The sequence below is a fragment of the Corvus brachyrhynchos genome, unplaced genomic scaffold (genome assembly GCF_000691975.1).
Source record: "Corvus brachyrhynchos isolate BGI_N302 unplaced genomic scaffold, ASM69197v1 scaffold595, whole genome shotgun sequence".
Lineage (NCBI taxonomy): Eukaryota > Metazoa > Chordata > Aves > Passeriformes > Corvidae > Corvus > Corvus brachyrhynchos.
The window spans coordinates 1350841-1364156 of NW_008238373.1; the positions used below are offsets into that span (position 1 = coordinate 1350841).

At 39.7% G+C, this 13316-nt stretch overlaps 1 protein-coding gene across 1 annotated transcript in view; it reads left to right on the forward strand.

Moving 5' to 3' along the window:
- Nucleotides 1-5687, forward strand: part of OPN3 (opsin 3) — an 18858-nt gene extending 13171 nt beyond the window's left edge. The window contains exon 5 of the mRNA XM_017736362.1: nucleotides 2302-5687. Within this exon, the coding sequence (XP_017591851.1) occupies nucleotides 2302-2571 (270 nt within the window). The 3' untranslated portion in view covers nucleotides 2572-5687. The remainder of the gene's footprint in view (nucleotides 1-2301) is intronic.
- Nucleotides 5688-13316: the final 7629 nt, after the last annotated feature.

Consider the following 13316-nt stretch of genomic DNA (forward strand, 5'->3'; position numbering starts at 1 on the left):
ATGGACTGCAACTAGAAGACCTCATCTGAATCACTCCCTTACCACAGTAGAACTCCATCAGAGAAAATTTAGAATAATGAGTGTCTGGGTTTTAGCAATAAAAAATCTTGCCTCTGACTTCTGTGTTATAGCAACACAAGGACTGAAATTGGAAGTGTAACATGCACATTGTAAACTTCTGAAACCAAGGTAGTATAAAGATATCTGGTGTTTAATAGAATCCCTTGACAAAGGGTAAAAAAACTGAATGATTGCTGGAGGGATTCTCTTGGGTTTTCCTTACCTTTAAGCTCATTATATATGAGATGGAATTTTCTGTGGTTTCCTACACTGGCTTGCAGTTGCTGGGCAGCAGCCTGGGCCAGCCAGCAGCCTGTAGGGACAAGGCAGCCAAGTCAGTGGGTCCAATCAGCCACGTGGGCAGCCAAGCAAAGGCTGCAGTGCAGCTCAGCTCAGGACCAAGGGCAAGGGGGAGCTTCAATGCTTTCCTGAGTAAAAGCAGGAGGCCTCTAATGTGGCATCTAGCAGTTTCTTCCCCCACAGCTCATTTCACAGCAGAATGATCCACAGTTACACAGCTGCACAATATCAGAGTTGTCCTGGATATGGGAAGCTAGCAACAGTCATGTTCAAAAAGACTTTTTCAACAGAGTGGCTTTTTAAATACATTGGCACTGACTCTGTACCTAGTTGTCAGGCTGAGTAGTATATCTAAAAACATTTCGTGGGTTCTGATACCCAGCAGCAAATCAAACTGGTACCAGGTGTAATGCCAGTAAAGACACAGCCAGGATAAGAATCAATCATCTGAACACACTTACTGGAGATGCATTGTGAAGTATTTTTCTCTTGCCTCTAATTCCAGATTAGAACCAAAATTTTAGTATTTTTTCTTAATTTTTTAGGGTTATTTTGCCCTCAGAAGGAATCCTAAAATGGGTTCTCTATAATAGCCTTCCTTTATCTGCTCTGTTCTAACATGCTTGTACTTTCTAACTTCTGCACTACTCCGAGGTAGACCATTACCTCTGGAGTTGTCAAGGCTTCCACATGACCATTCTTTTGCACCAGATTATCTTTTTCTGAGATCTTGTAATTAGCTAAGTTCATTTCCCAACAGGACCGACCTATTGTCTTCCCTGTGTCAGAGTAGGATTAATTTTCCACAGCAAAACCTTGTTCCAACTTGACATGTCAGATTGCTTCTTGCATGGTATCTGGGAAAACAGAGGCACTGGCCATGCAGGATAATACAGAGTAATCCTTAACTCAGGTAAATGGAAGGCTGTCAAAAAAATGTCCTAGCCCCTTTTCTGAGAAAAAGTGCATTATTTCCCACCTGCTTCCAGATGTTTGTTGTGTGTGGGGTTTTTGTTGTTTTTGTTTGGGTTGTTTTGATATTTTGGTTGGTTGATTGAAGTCTTCATCATACATTCCAGGCAAGTCTTGTTACAGATTATTAAACAAAGGGGAAATTGCCCACTTATTTCTGGTAAAAACAGAGATCTTCCCCAAAGGATCATATTTGAGCTTTAAATGTGTGTGACTGAAGGAACGCATCCTTTAACCCTCATACCTGGATCTTTGTTTTGTTGAAGGGGAGACCACAATTAGAGAATTAATACAGTACTACTACTCAAATTTTCATTCTATGTGCTGGTATGAGCTTTCACTGAATACCTCACATTATTTAGTCACACAGCAGAACAGACTTCCTATGTCATATGTAGCTGCTAGTTAGCTGAAAGACTTCTGTTCCTTCCGTATTCAATGGGAACATTTGACTTCTTTGTTACTAACCACTGAAATCTCATTTTACATCTGTGACATTAAATGCTTATTTTAAAATTCCAGACCCTGGAGTTACTTAAAAGGAAGAAAACATCTCTTTGTATCCCCTTCCTCCCCTTGTTCCTTCCCTCTGTATTCTCCTGTGAAGTGTTTGTGAGAATATTCTTTCCCTGCTGGATCAAATGTGTAACTTTTGAATATGGAAATACAATTATAGCACGCTTTGGAACCTAGTCCTCTTGCCTTTTGCAGATTGTGGATTGCAGATCTTGTGACTGGTAAAATACTCAGTTGCATTTCAGTGCCCTCTGTTGGCTCGGTGATCCTATTCAGATGTAGAGGGAAAAAGTACCCACTACAAAGGCACCGTGTTTTGTTGCTGAAACTAACTCAGAAGTTATGCAGAAGTCTCTTAGTTTGAGTCATTTACTGTACCGTGCCTTTCACTGGCTTGTACGTGGTAGTGAATACTTAGGAGGCTGAACCTTACTCTCTTTATTCTCTTTGCAGTTTCGACACTGCCTTTTGCAACTCCTGTGCTTTCGCCTGATGAGATTCCAGAGGACAATGAAAGAGACACCAGCAACAGGGAGTGACAAACCAATACGACCAATAGTTATGTCTCAGAAAGCAGGGGACAGGCCAAAGAAGAAAGTGACTTTCAGCTCTTCCTCTGTCATTTTTATTATCACCAGTGATGACACTGAGCAAATAGATGACAGCAGTAAACACAATGAGACAAAAGTAAATGTCATCCAAGTAAAGCCACTGCAGGGATGAACTGAAGAGACATGAGAATGAGATGGATTTCAGCCAGTAGACTGTTGAGGCTGGAGACTGGTTTCAGTGGCAATGTCTGTGGGCTGCCAAAGGAAACTATATTCTTAAGCTGTGAAATACTGAAGGGATTCAGCATCTGAAGCTCTCCAAGTAGTTCACTTTCGGTCACAGTATGGAAATCTCTGCTAAAATTGTTGATGGATGTCATTACTCTAAATTTTCTTAAAGCATATTTTATGATTGCCATTCAGAACTTTTGGTATTTTAATGTTTTCGGTATACTGAGCCTTCAGTGAATAATTAAATGGATCTTATTTATATAATTTTGTTCTTGGTGAAATATTTTTTTTCCCCACCAACTAGGACATGATCTGATACTGTTGCTTGTTGGATACATCTTGAAGGGAAGTACTAGGTCCTGAGAAAGAAATAGTATTTCAGTATTTCAGTTAACCTTTCTAAAGAACAAGTAGAGGGTTTGTAAACAGAAACTACCCACTGTTCAGATTTATGAAGATAAAATTTGAGTAATTAACAATAACAGTGTGCAATTCTTCATTAATTGCTGTACAACATATTTACCACACTGACAATCATGTAACAGTATATGAAAACTAAAAACTAGCAGTTGTGGTAAATTTCTTATCTTAGCTACTCTGTTTGAAGGGCAGTGAAATGAGCCAAAACTTCATGAAATGATTTTCATTGAAATTGCAAGATTTCGTTTCCTTTCATGAAAGGAAAGGAAATGAGAAATCAAGGAATGAAGTGAAATGGAAAGACAAGAAAGGAAATATAAGGAAATGAAATGAAATTGAAAAAAAGAAAATTCTTAGGAGAATTTTGAAATGGAATGGAATCAAGTACCATGAAATGAACCAAAACTTCATGAAGTGATACTCATTGCAATTGCAAGGTTTCATTTCCTTTCATGAACTGAAGAAATTTCATCACAGCAGGGTACCGAGATTGCTCACTGTACACTTTTGGAATCTGGGCCAGCCATGGTGATGGGGATCGCAGCAGCAGCCACAAGTTGCCATTAGGGTTTGGGTTAGGCTTCAGAGAGCTGCAGGGCCTCCAGGGACACTGGCAGTCAAAAAGGCAGTGCAAAGGCATCACAGCAGGGTGGCAGCATTGCCAACTCCACTCTTCTGAATCTCTGCCCCCTCTGGTGATAAGGACCCCTGCCACAGTGCCAAGCTGCCTTTGGGGTTAGAGTTAGGGTTGAGAGAGTAAAGGAGCCTATAGCTCCAGGAACACTGGGGCTGGAAAAGGCTTGTCAAGGCGATCCCCACAGGGCCCCAATTTAGCGGCTCCTACAGCAGGGTATATAATTAATGAAGATTTTAGATAAACTAGTTGGTAAGAACATTCATGATCCTGACATGCAAAGGGAAGTTATGGGTGTGGTGAGTACCATAATAACCTCAGAGCAAATTAATTTCTCTTAGGGATGTTTCATTGATATCATGCATTACTAGAAAAATACATATGATGATTTAGCTAAAATACCATTTTTAATCTGCAAATGCAGAGGCCTCAGTTGGCTTGTTGCCTCCCAGCACCTGGTGTGTCAAGACTCTCTTGGGAGGCATTTCAGCATCTCCTTTGTGCTGGGGAAGGGATCCCCTCTCACCCTGTGTTTTGAGGCAGTCATGAATCCTGAAGCTGTGCCCACTGACTTACCCGTGCCGGGGCTTCTGCTGCTGTGCTGGATCCCATGGAGGCAAGACACTGCGGAATGGGAACAGATCTGCTGCACAGCCATGTGACCTTCCTCCTTTTTCAGCTCCCAGCAGAAACTAGATTTGTGCTGAGTGTATCTAACTTCATTGCAGAAGAGTTGGGCCTTATACTACTATGACTGTTTTTTATCACAATGATTACATCAGTCAGGAGATCAGTATTCACAAGCATACCCTTTTTGCTCTTGTCCCCTGCATAACATCAGTCTCCTGCTGCTGTTTCCTGCTAGAATACTGCATCAGCTAAGTGAAATGGATATGCAACCACTATACTGTGCTAAACCACCCAGAAAGAACAGCTTTTAAGAATACACTTATCCTTGGCTTATATAAACAACCTTCAGCTCAAGAATGGAATTTGACTGTCTAATATCCAGAGGTAAGAGATGAGAAAAACCTGGCTATGACGATGGAAGATTTCACAAACTCATACTCGATGCACATGCAAACATCTCACTTTGAAAATATCTGCAGTCAGGTATTTCTTTTGTCAGTCTGTGTCACCACAGTTACAGAGTGTTATTTGTTGTCTCTCAAGAAGGAAAAAAGGAGGGGCGTGAGGCTGGAACTGTCCCGGAGAATGGGAATGCCTGTTCCTGCTGCTGCTTAAGGTTGGCAGTAGGTGCCCCTTTGGGGTTGGACCGGTACTGGCACATGCCCCCGTCCCTCCCTCGGTGGCAGCAAAAGCGGGATGAGAAGCAAGAGGGAGAAGCGCACAGCTGATCTCCGTTTTTTTTTTCTGCCGCAGGCAAGCGCTGCAGCCTTTGAGTTCCACTTGCCTGATGCCCAAGGCTGCCTTGCCTGCTGCTCTGACCTGGCTCTACATTCCATTTATCCAGCTCAAATAAAAAGAGTGCTTTTTTCTTGCTCTCTCCTGACCAGATTAGTATTGAAAAAAAACTTGTAACACGTTAAATCTGAAGAGGAAATTAACTGATTTTTAGTACAAAAGAGAAGGCACGTTATTAACAGACTTGGCATGAAGCGTTGCCTGGCCCTGGCCCTTTTCCCTCGCGTTTCCTTGCATTTTCCAGCAGTGTTTGCGCTCCCTCTTGTGGCTTGCTCAGCCCGGTACCTGCTGACTGAATAATGAGCCTGGCTTCCTAAAAACCTGTTTTTCTTGCATGTTTCCTCTGCATATGGGCAGATTCACTGTTTCATGTCTATTATATTTTGTTTATATTGCATATACTTCTGTCTTTGAAAAAGTATAGGAAATAGATATCTGTAACTAATAGGAAAGGCCTGTCGTGATAATTTGAGGACCTTATGCCTTTGCACATTCTGGAGAATGCAGCCAGATAGGCTGGCTGTATAGATTGTGTAGGCATGGTGCTGGAGCAGCATATTAAAGTGCTTCCAAATCAATTTTTAGCCTTGCTGAGACTTTCTCCAGGTGAAGGTAAGACTCCATCTGTTACTTCTCAAAGCAGCCTGATGTCCACTCTGCGGAGGAATAAAGTGTATGTGTATTGATTAGCCATGCTGGTTTTCACCAGTCTATCTTCATAGATAAATGATTGAGACTGAGGCCAGGATAATAGAATTATTAAACCTTACTTAATAGGCTTTCTGGTACCCTCTTTTTTATCTGTGTTAACTGAATTTCTGTTATAATAGTGGGCTTCCAGGTGTAACAAAACAGGATTTTGTTTCTGTGATGGATGGACCTGAGAGAGTAACGAGAAGATACTTGTCATCTTCACATATCCCATTGTCTTCATGGTTTATCTAATTGACTTGCAGCAATATGCCCTCAATACCCTGTGCCTTTCATTTGGTTTGCTGTGCTGTTGTGAGTTGAGTATTGAGTACATGGGATGGGCCATGACTGATACCTAGAACAGTGTCAGTGCAAATTCCATCTGCAATTACTCTTTTCTAAGTCATGCTGAAGCCTTCAGTAAGAGGCCCTTACAAAACTGGGCAGGGTTTTCTTTCCTTATGCCAAATATGCACTTATTTTAGCACCCTTTCAGTAATATGTCTGCTGGTTGGGTCTAAAGAGAGTTCAAAGGGCTCTTGAACGTGAATTCTAATTGTCCTCCTAGAGGTAAAATACAGAAGAGGATTTTTGTCTGCCTCTAAACCCTTTCAGCACTGAGGTTAAAAGATCTCTGGGGTAGATTGTGTTAGTAGAGCATCTATGTATATCACACAATACCAGTGTACACCTCGATGTCACATTATGGCTCCTATTAATCATGACTTGTGGCTTTATAGAGGTAGTTGTAAAATAAGGGTTTATTTGAAGCCATCAGAAACCAGTGAAACTTTGCAATCCATAGAACTGTGTGTAGTTTTTAGTTTCTCAGTTGCCTGAAAGCTTCTAAGTGAGGGGCTAGTAGGACAGGATAGGGGGGAAAAAAGTGTGGGAAGATACTCTTTTCTTTTCAAAACCACTAGAAAAATGCCTGCTATTTCTTCTAGTGTGAGGAGATGATGGTAGCCATATGAATAGTACATACATATATATACAGAGTATATAACAGCATCTAGAGATGCTCAGTAAATAAACAGTTCAAGTAAGATGTCTATTTATGGCTATACAAAATAGTTCAGCTCATGAATTTTAGATGTATTTAAAATTTTAAGTAAAAGCTTAGGATATAGCAGTCTGTCTCCTGCCCTGGAGCTATTTCTATTAAAGTTAATAGCATGTCTGGTTTCCAGAGAATTACTATGAAATGTACTGACAGTGGGGAGCATTTGCTTTGACAACTGTTTTGAAATGGCTTATTTGTACCCACTGCTGCAATAAGGTGTGATAGAATAATAATCATATTTATTTTGAGTTTTCTCTAATTACGTTTTATACGCCCAGATCAGGGTATTGTAAGAGACACTCAGCTTTTGAAAGAAATTTGGGAGACCATACGCTGCCAATTTACAAGGTGAATGAGAAATTAGTGATTAGAAAAGGACATGTTGCTACCTAAAGTGGACAAAATGTTTCCCAGGAACAGTACGTCCCAAGCCTTAGCTTTTGACTATCAACTTCTAATAACTGGTCCTTGAAGAACTACAAAGAAGCACATAAATGATTGTGTCTTTCTCTGAAAGGTTATGAATAGAATCAGAAATTATGTTGAAAATGTCAAATATTAGAAAGTTTGATAACCAAGCCTTTGTTTCTTTATCTAGACATTTATTGTTATTAGAAATAGAATTTTCAGACTAATAATGCTTTGTTGTTTTTCTGAGTGAAGTCCCTTCCATATTCTTATTTTTTTCTGGGTATTTTTTTAAACTAGTTTTAACACTGTTTCATAAAAATTGCATTCTTTTCTAACAGAAAAGATACATGGTCTTTGCTAAGTAAAGAGGGAAGCACAATAAATTTGAGATCTCTGCCTTATTGCAAAGAGGCTTGTGAAGGTGTCATTGATTTAGCAGTGGGAAAAGGGACTGAACTGGTACCTACAAAAATTTTTGACAGAGTGATGTTCAAGTGAGACAGCATGTACTTTAAATATAATATATCATACATTTATTTTGCACATAATACACAATCGTATCTGAACGCAGGGAATTCACTGGTCCTAAGAATATGTCAGCTTCCATTGAAAACAGCTTGAGATATACATCAGTTACATAGCAAGACCATTTTATATCCAGGTGAGGTGTGTCACCCTGCAGAGGGAGCCATTGGGTTATCAAGCCAAAAAAGACTTGTATTTTTATTGCAGGAATTGGACTTTTTTTGGTTTGTGTTCTTGTTATGTCATTAGTTTTGTTTGTTTGTTTTATAGTGAGCTTGGATGAATGCTTACAGATTTAATTTTCTTCAGGCTTTGCTACATTTTGCAGAAACTCATCGCTTAAACCATTTGTCCTTCCTAGAGGTGACAATTACATGCTTAGTGCTTTCTCTGCAAAGGAAACAAGATAGGAAAAGAGGTTCATCCTGTTCTGGAGTACCAAGGACAATGCTTAATTTGTATAAAATGCAGCAGACCTCACCAGGGTACAAACAGTCCAAGTGTCATATCTGGGTTTAGACTGCTCTGTGCAGAGGGGAGCAGAATTCTGCTGAGGAAGAGAGAACAGTGTGATTTTGATGGGAAAGAAGACTTACTATCAGGGACAGTATGATGTAACATGTACAGAGAAGGGATGATCTTTACTGATCAGAATTTAATTTGTTGCTGTTTCTAATTTTAATTATACTGTGTCCCACCATTGCTGGACTTCCCCCAAATCAGAAAGCTGCACTCCTGGTTATTCTTTGCCAGTCTGCTAAGGTGACTGTATCTAGCATTGCCTCAGATGTTGGCAGTAGACACATGCTGAATTACAATTATGTCAGACAGCTCCTCTGGGGAAGCTAAAGCTGTTCCTTTTGCATTATACGTGGACTGAACTGGAAGACGCAGAGCTAAGAGATTTTTAAATCCAAGTAGAAGTTCAAGAGATGTTTTATGCTGCAGCACCTTACTACTTGTAAGTTTATGTTCTATGTCATACTGTCAGATTTCAATGTTCAGTTAAAGCAGGTATTTTGCTTTCTTCCTAAATAAATGTGCCACCAACTTAGGAACTCCACCTATTTCAGAACAATACAAGTCTGAAAACATAGCAAGTAATTTGCACCATGTCAGTCAATTTCCTAGTGTTTGTGATGCTTTCCCCTTTATTTTGGAGCCATTTAGCACCTATGAGCAAAATGTATCTGTGATCTGCAAGATCCGTGTTATGACAAAAGTGTCTTTCTTGGAGTTAGTGTATGTCCAGGAGAACTTCTGTACTTTTCACAAACATTATTTGCTCTAGTAAACAGTAAGGTTGTGTTGCCTAGAAATAGTTTTCCGGTATTTTCTGGCTTATCCTTGTTCTTTCCCAGTCCCCCTAAAGCTTTTTTTTTACAACATTTTTGAAGTGGCCTCCACCGGCTCTTGTACACCCCTGCTTAGATAATATTGGAGACTTATCTCCTCCTTGCATTTTTCCCTTCTAAAGAAGAGAGAAGCATGTTTTAATCTTAAAACTGGATCATTTTTCCCTAGCATGCTATAATTTCAGACTAGAGTTTTCAAATGTGACTAGGTTTTGGTCAGGTCATAATGAGACTTACTGACTTATAATATCTTTCTCAGTAATACCTTCCAAATATAACTTGCTTACAATTAAGGACAATGATTTCTAATATTTACACTGAAGAATATATCTTAAAGGTCAGAGAAATATGATGGGGGAGGAGGAAATACCAGTAGGATGGGGAGGCCAGGAATCAATATCACTGCTGCAAACTGTTCTTCCTATTCCCTTCCTACCCAGTGAAGCACATGGTTCTCCTGGTTCCCCTTCTCCACTGAGTCACTTTCTGGCCCAGTTATAATTAATAATTCATAAAGGCAGAGTAAAGGGTTTTATCCACATGCTTCTTGGACTGTACTTCAATTACTGTATAAACATAGAAACATTTTCACAGCAATTTCACATTCCTGTAAAATTCTGTGCTAGTACTTTAGTTAGGTTTTGGCTTTATTTTCCCCCTAGCCCACAAATGTCTTTGTAGGTCAGTCATATCAATGCTTCTTTAAATGGCCTTGGAAAAAAACGGCCTTGGAAAAAAGTAAAACCTCTTGCCTTTGGTGCTTCAAGATGAGTTCATAATGATGCTTCTTCCCACTGCCTGTCTGGAAGTCCTGAAAATATCAGCAATATTTTTCTGACAGATCTGATAGATAAAAACTGCCCGCCCTGATTTGAGTGAAGTTACAGTGTTGTTCTGTCAAACCTGTGTGGTGCAGACAATGATTTTACTCAATCCTTTGTTGCCCAAGCAGGCTGGTTGGAAGAACCTGCAAAGCTCTGCTCTCACCTAGTTCCCACAGGGAAACTCAGGTATTGACCACCTACACCTACTCTTGTAAAGTAGCAGTATTACTAAACAGAAGTATTGACTCACTTTGTCACTTCAATTTCATTCTTAAAAAAACAACCAACCAACCAAGCAAGCAACCAACCAGCCAACAAACCAACAACAACTCTAGAGAGTTGTTCAGCTTATCTTGAAGCAACTACATAGGTTTGATTAAATGACAAATTCTGAGAATTCCATTGCCTGTATTGACAGAAAACTGTTGATGGCAATGCTCATCGAAACTGCATGGCCTCAAGCTGTTGCTCCACAAGGGTTCAGGTCTTCTGTGGGTCCTATATCAAATTTATCGTACCCATGGGTGTCTTGAATATCCTAGAACATCTCAGGTGTCAGTAGGCACCTCCATGGGTGCAAAAGTATGGAGAATTAGATCTCTGCTGACTTCAATGAAAATCTATACATTTATTTTATACCTGAGCATTTAAATTTTATGTGTCCAAATATGGGTGTCTGAATATGGGCTTGAATTTTCCCCCACCTGGCTTTTTAACAAAATGAGTCAGTCATATCACTTAGTAAGTAAGTTTTATTGAGGACTTCTCCTTTCTTCTTCTTTCTTTCTTTCTTTCTTGAGCAGAATACTATGAACTTTACCTGGACACTTTGGTTCCCAGGGAGCTAATCACCTACCATCCAGGCTGTCACACATAATAATGCTTTATCCAGATGTATGATCTGGCCCAGTTTCTTACAGCTATATCAGGTGGCTACACAGTTTGAGGCAAGCTGTTGTCTGGAATCTGCTCTGTGTGTGTATCATGATGGTTGCTGGTTTCTCCTATGAGTTTGGCACTAATGAACGCAATTCCACTAAATGGTGTAATTTCCTTGGAATAGTGTTCTCTGACTGAAAAGCATTGCATTGAAATATTTTTGGCTAGCACTACTTGAGAAGAATGAGACAAACAGAGGTCCTTCAGTCTTTTCTATAAATAAAAAGTCTTTAAACATGTTTATGCCATCCCAAGTCAGCAGGGATTTTTGTCATTTCAAAGTGAGCAGCTGCTGAAGTATTATGGGCTTCAACAGGAGACAGTTAATGCTACTATAAAAGTAGCACAAGAGATGGAGGGAAACTGTTGAGAATATTACTCCTGAAATCCATGTTCTAACTGAAATAGCTTTTCTTAGGAACATATAATTAACCTGAAAAAGACAATTCTGACTTCTCCACAAAGAGTAAAGCACTATCAATTGAAAAAATTTTGTTCCTGAGGATCTTTCAAGTCCAGTGCAGTTTGTTCCTTCATAATTGTGGTAGTGTTCTGAATGTTAAACAGTTTTCAACTTGGTTTTATCAGTTTGTTGGCAACTGGTGAAAAGGAGATGCAAAGTGCTGCCAAATCAAGATTGCAGTAATTTGCATGCATTTAGCATACCGGGGAAACTAACTGCATGAGATACAAGGCAAAAGAGACCCCAAAGTAAAGCTTCTCCAGTAGAATCTGCTTTGCATCCTGAAACATTGGGTATCTCCATATGGCTTCTCCATCTCTGTACTGCCTGATCATCCCAAATTATCCTCACATTTCTGTACAGTGGGACAGTGCAATCTCATGCAAGTAACCAAGCTGAAGACAGGCCCCACAGGAAAGTCAGTAGCAGCAGAAGGGATATGTTTCTGTAGTTTCGTGCTCTGTGAACCCTCCTACTCTTGAAAAGACATCCCCTACAGCAGAGATTTGAACAACTTCTCTTACCAGGCAAGAAGATATGCTTACTGCTGCTAACAAAGAAGAAGAAAGCAGTTTTTGATCAGAGCACCACAGGGGGGTGATTTTTCTGATGGAGTAAGTAATTGTCTTTCATTAAATAACTTATAATCCCAAACTTCAACATTGCTTTCCTTAGCAGCTATTTCAGGTTTCAAGAGCATTTGAAAGTTACATTTAATTCTGGTGTCTAATTATTTCTTTAATCTTCATTTTAAAAAGCTGTTGAGATAAAGGTCACAAAATGCTAACTATAAATTTCCCAGGTCACTGCCTTTCTAGAATTTCTTTGCTGTTACTAGAATGAGCAAAAATGTTACAACTGCAAAAAAGATTAAATATGCTAAAATATGTTTTTACTCCTCTATCCTAGCAAACATGAAGATCACAAGACATAATAATTTAGCAGACATTTTTCCATGTCTTGATCAACTACTGAGTTAACAAATGAATCCCTTTCAAATACAATGTAATAGGAATGTTGAACATTTCTTCGTATCAGCTAATGACTTAGTTTCAGGGGACACTGATAGACATAGCGGCTATCTTTTTTCCACAGTTCAGCACAAAACAAGCCATTATCAGAAATTCAAACCTTTAAAATGCTGAACATATGAAAGCCATCTTTGTCTGTCTTGGAGACAGACATTTCCTTCATTCTGTGAAAACAGAGCACAGGGGTTGAGTGCCTTCCCAGCTTGTTGTCTTAGTCAGACTTCATCATCTGTCAGATTTCCCCACAAGCACTCTCACACTTGGCTCTCAGTATTACACTACACCCCTAACAGCAGCAAGATTTGGAAAATCATTAGTAAGAGAACAAATGTAAGTGCTTTGGGGATGAACTTCTTGGATTGTTTTTTGTATTGTTCCCATCATGGTTAATATTGACCTAAAGTATTTGACAGCTGACGTTATAAACCACGATGTCTCCTATGGAAAGGAACAGTATTGGCATGCTCATTCATTGTGCAAGAAATCTAGCTGAAGGAAATTTTGGCACCTGGAGTCATAGCTCCAAATGGAAAAGACAGATCGCCAAAGAGACTGTTCAGACTGACCTTGGGTAATAAAACACCATTTCATGTTCATGGACATAAATCCACCATGGAATGTCGTGTTGGCAATGCTAGTAGCACTGCTTCAGCTCATGCAGGGTTGATAAGCAGAAATGTTAAGCAGGAAAATAAATGTAGTGTAAAACAATGTGTTACAAGGACTTGGATGAAGCAAAAGTAAAACAATGTGTTTCAAGAACTTGGATGAAGCCAGAGAAAATCAAATAAGAGAGCAAAATCTGTCTGTAGCTGTAAAAAAGGTTTTGGCCTGGGCGAGGCCACTGGTGAGCAGTGAATTATGAAGCATCAGAGGCATAGCTATGGCAGGGCAGATGGCACA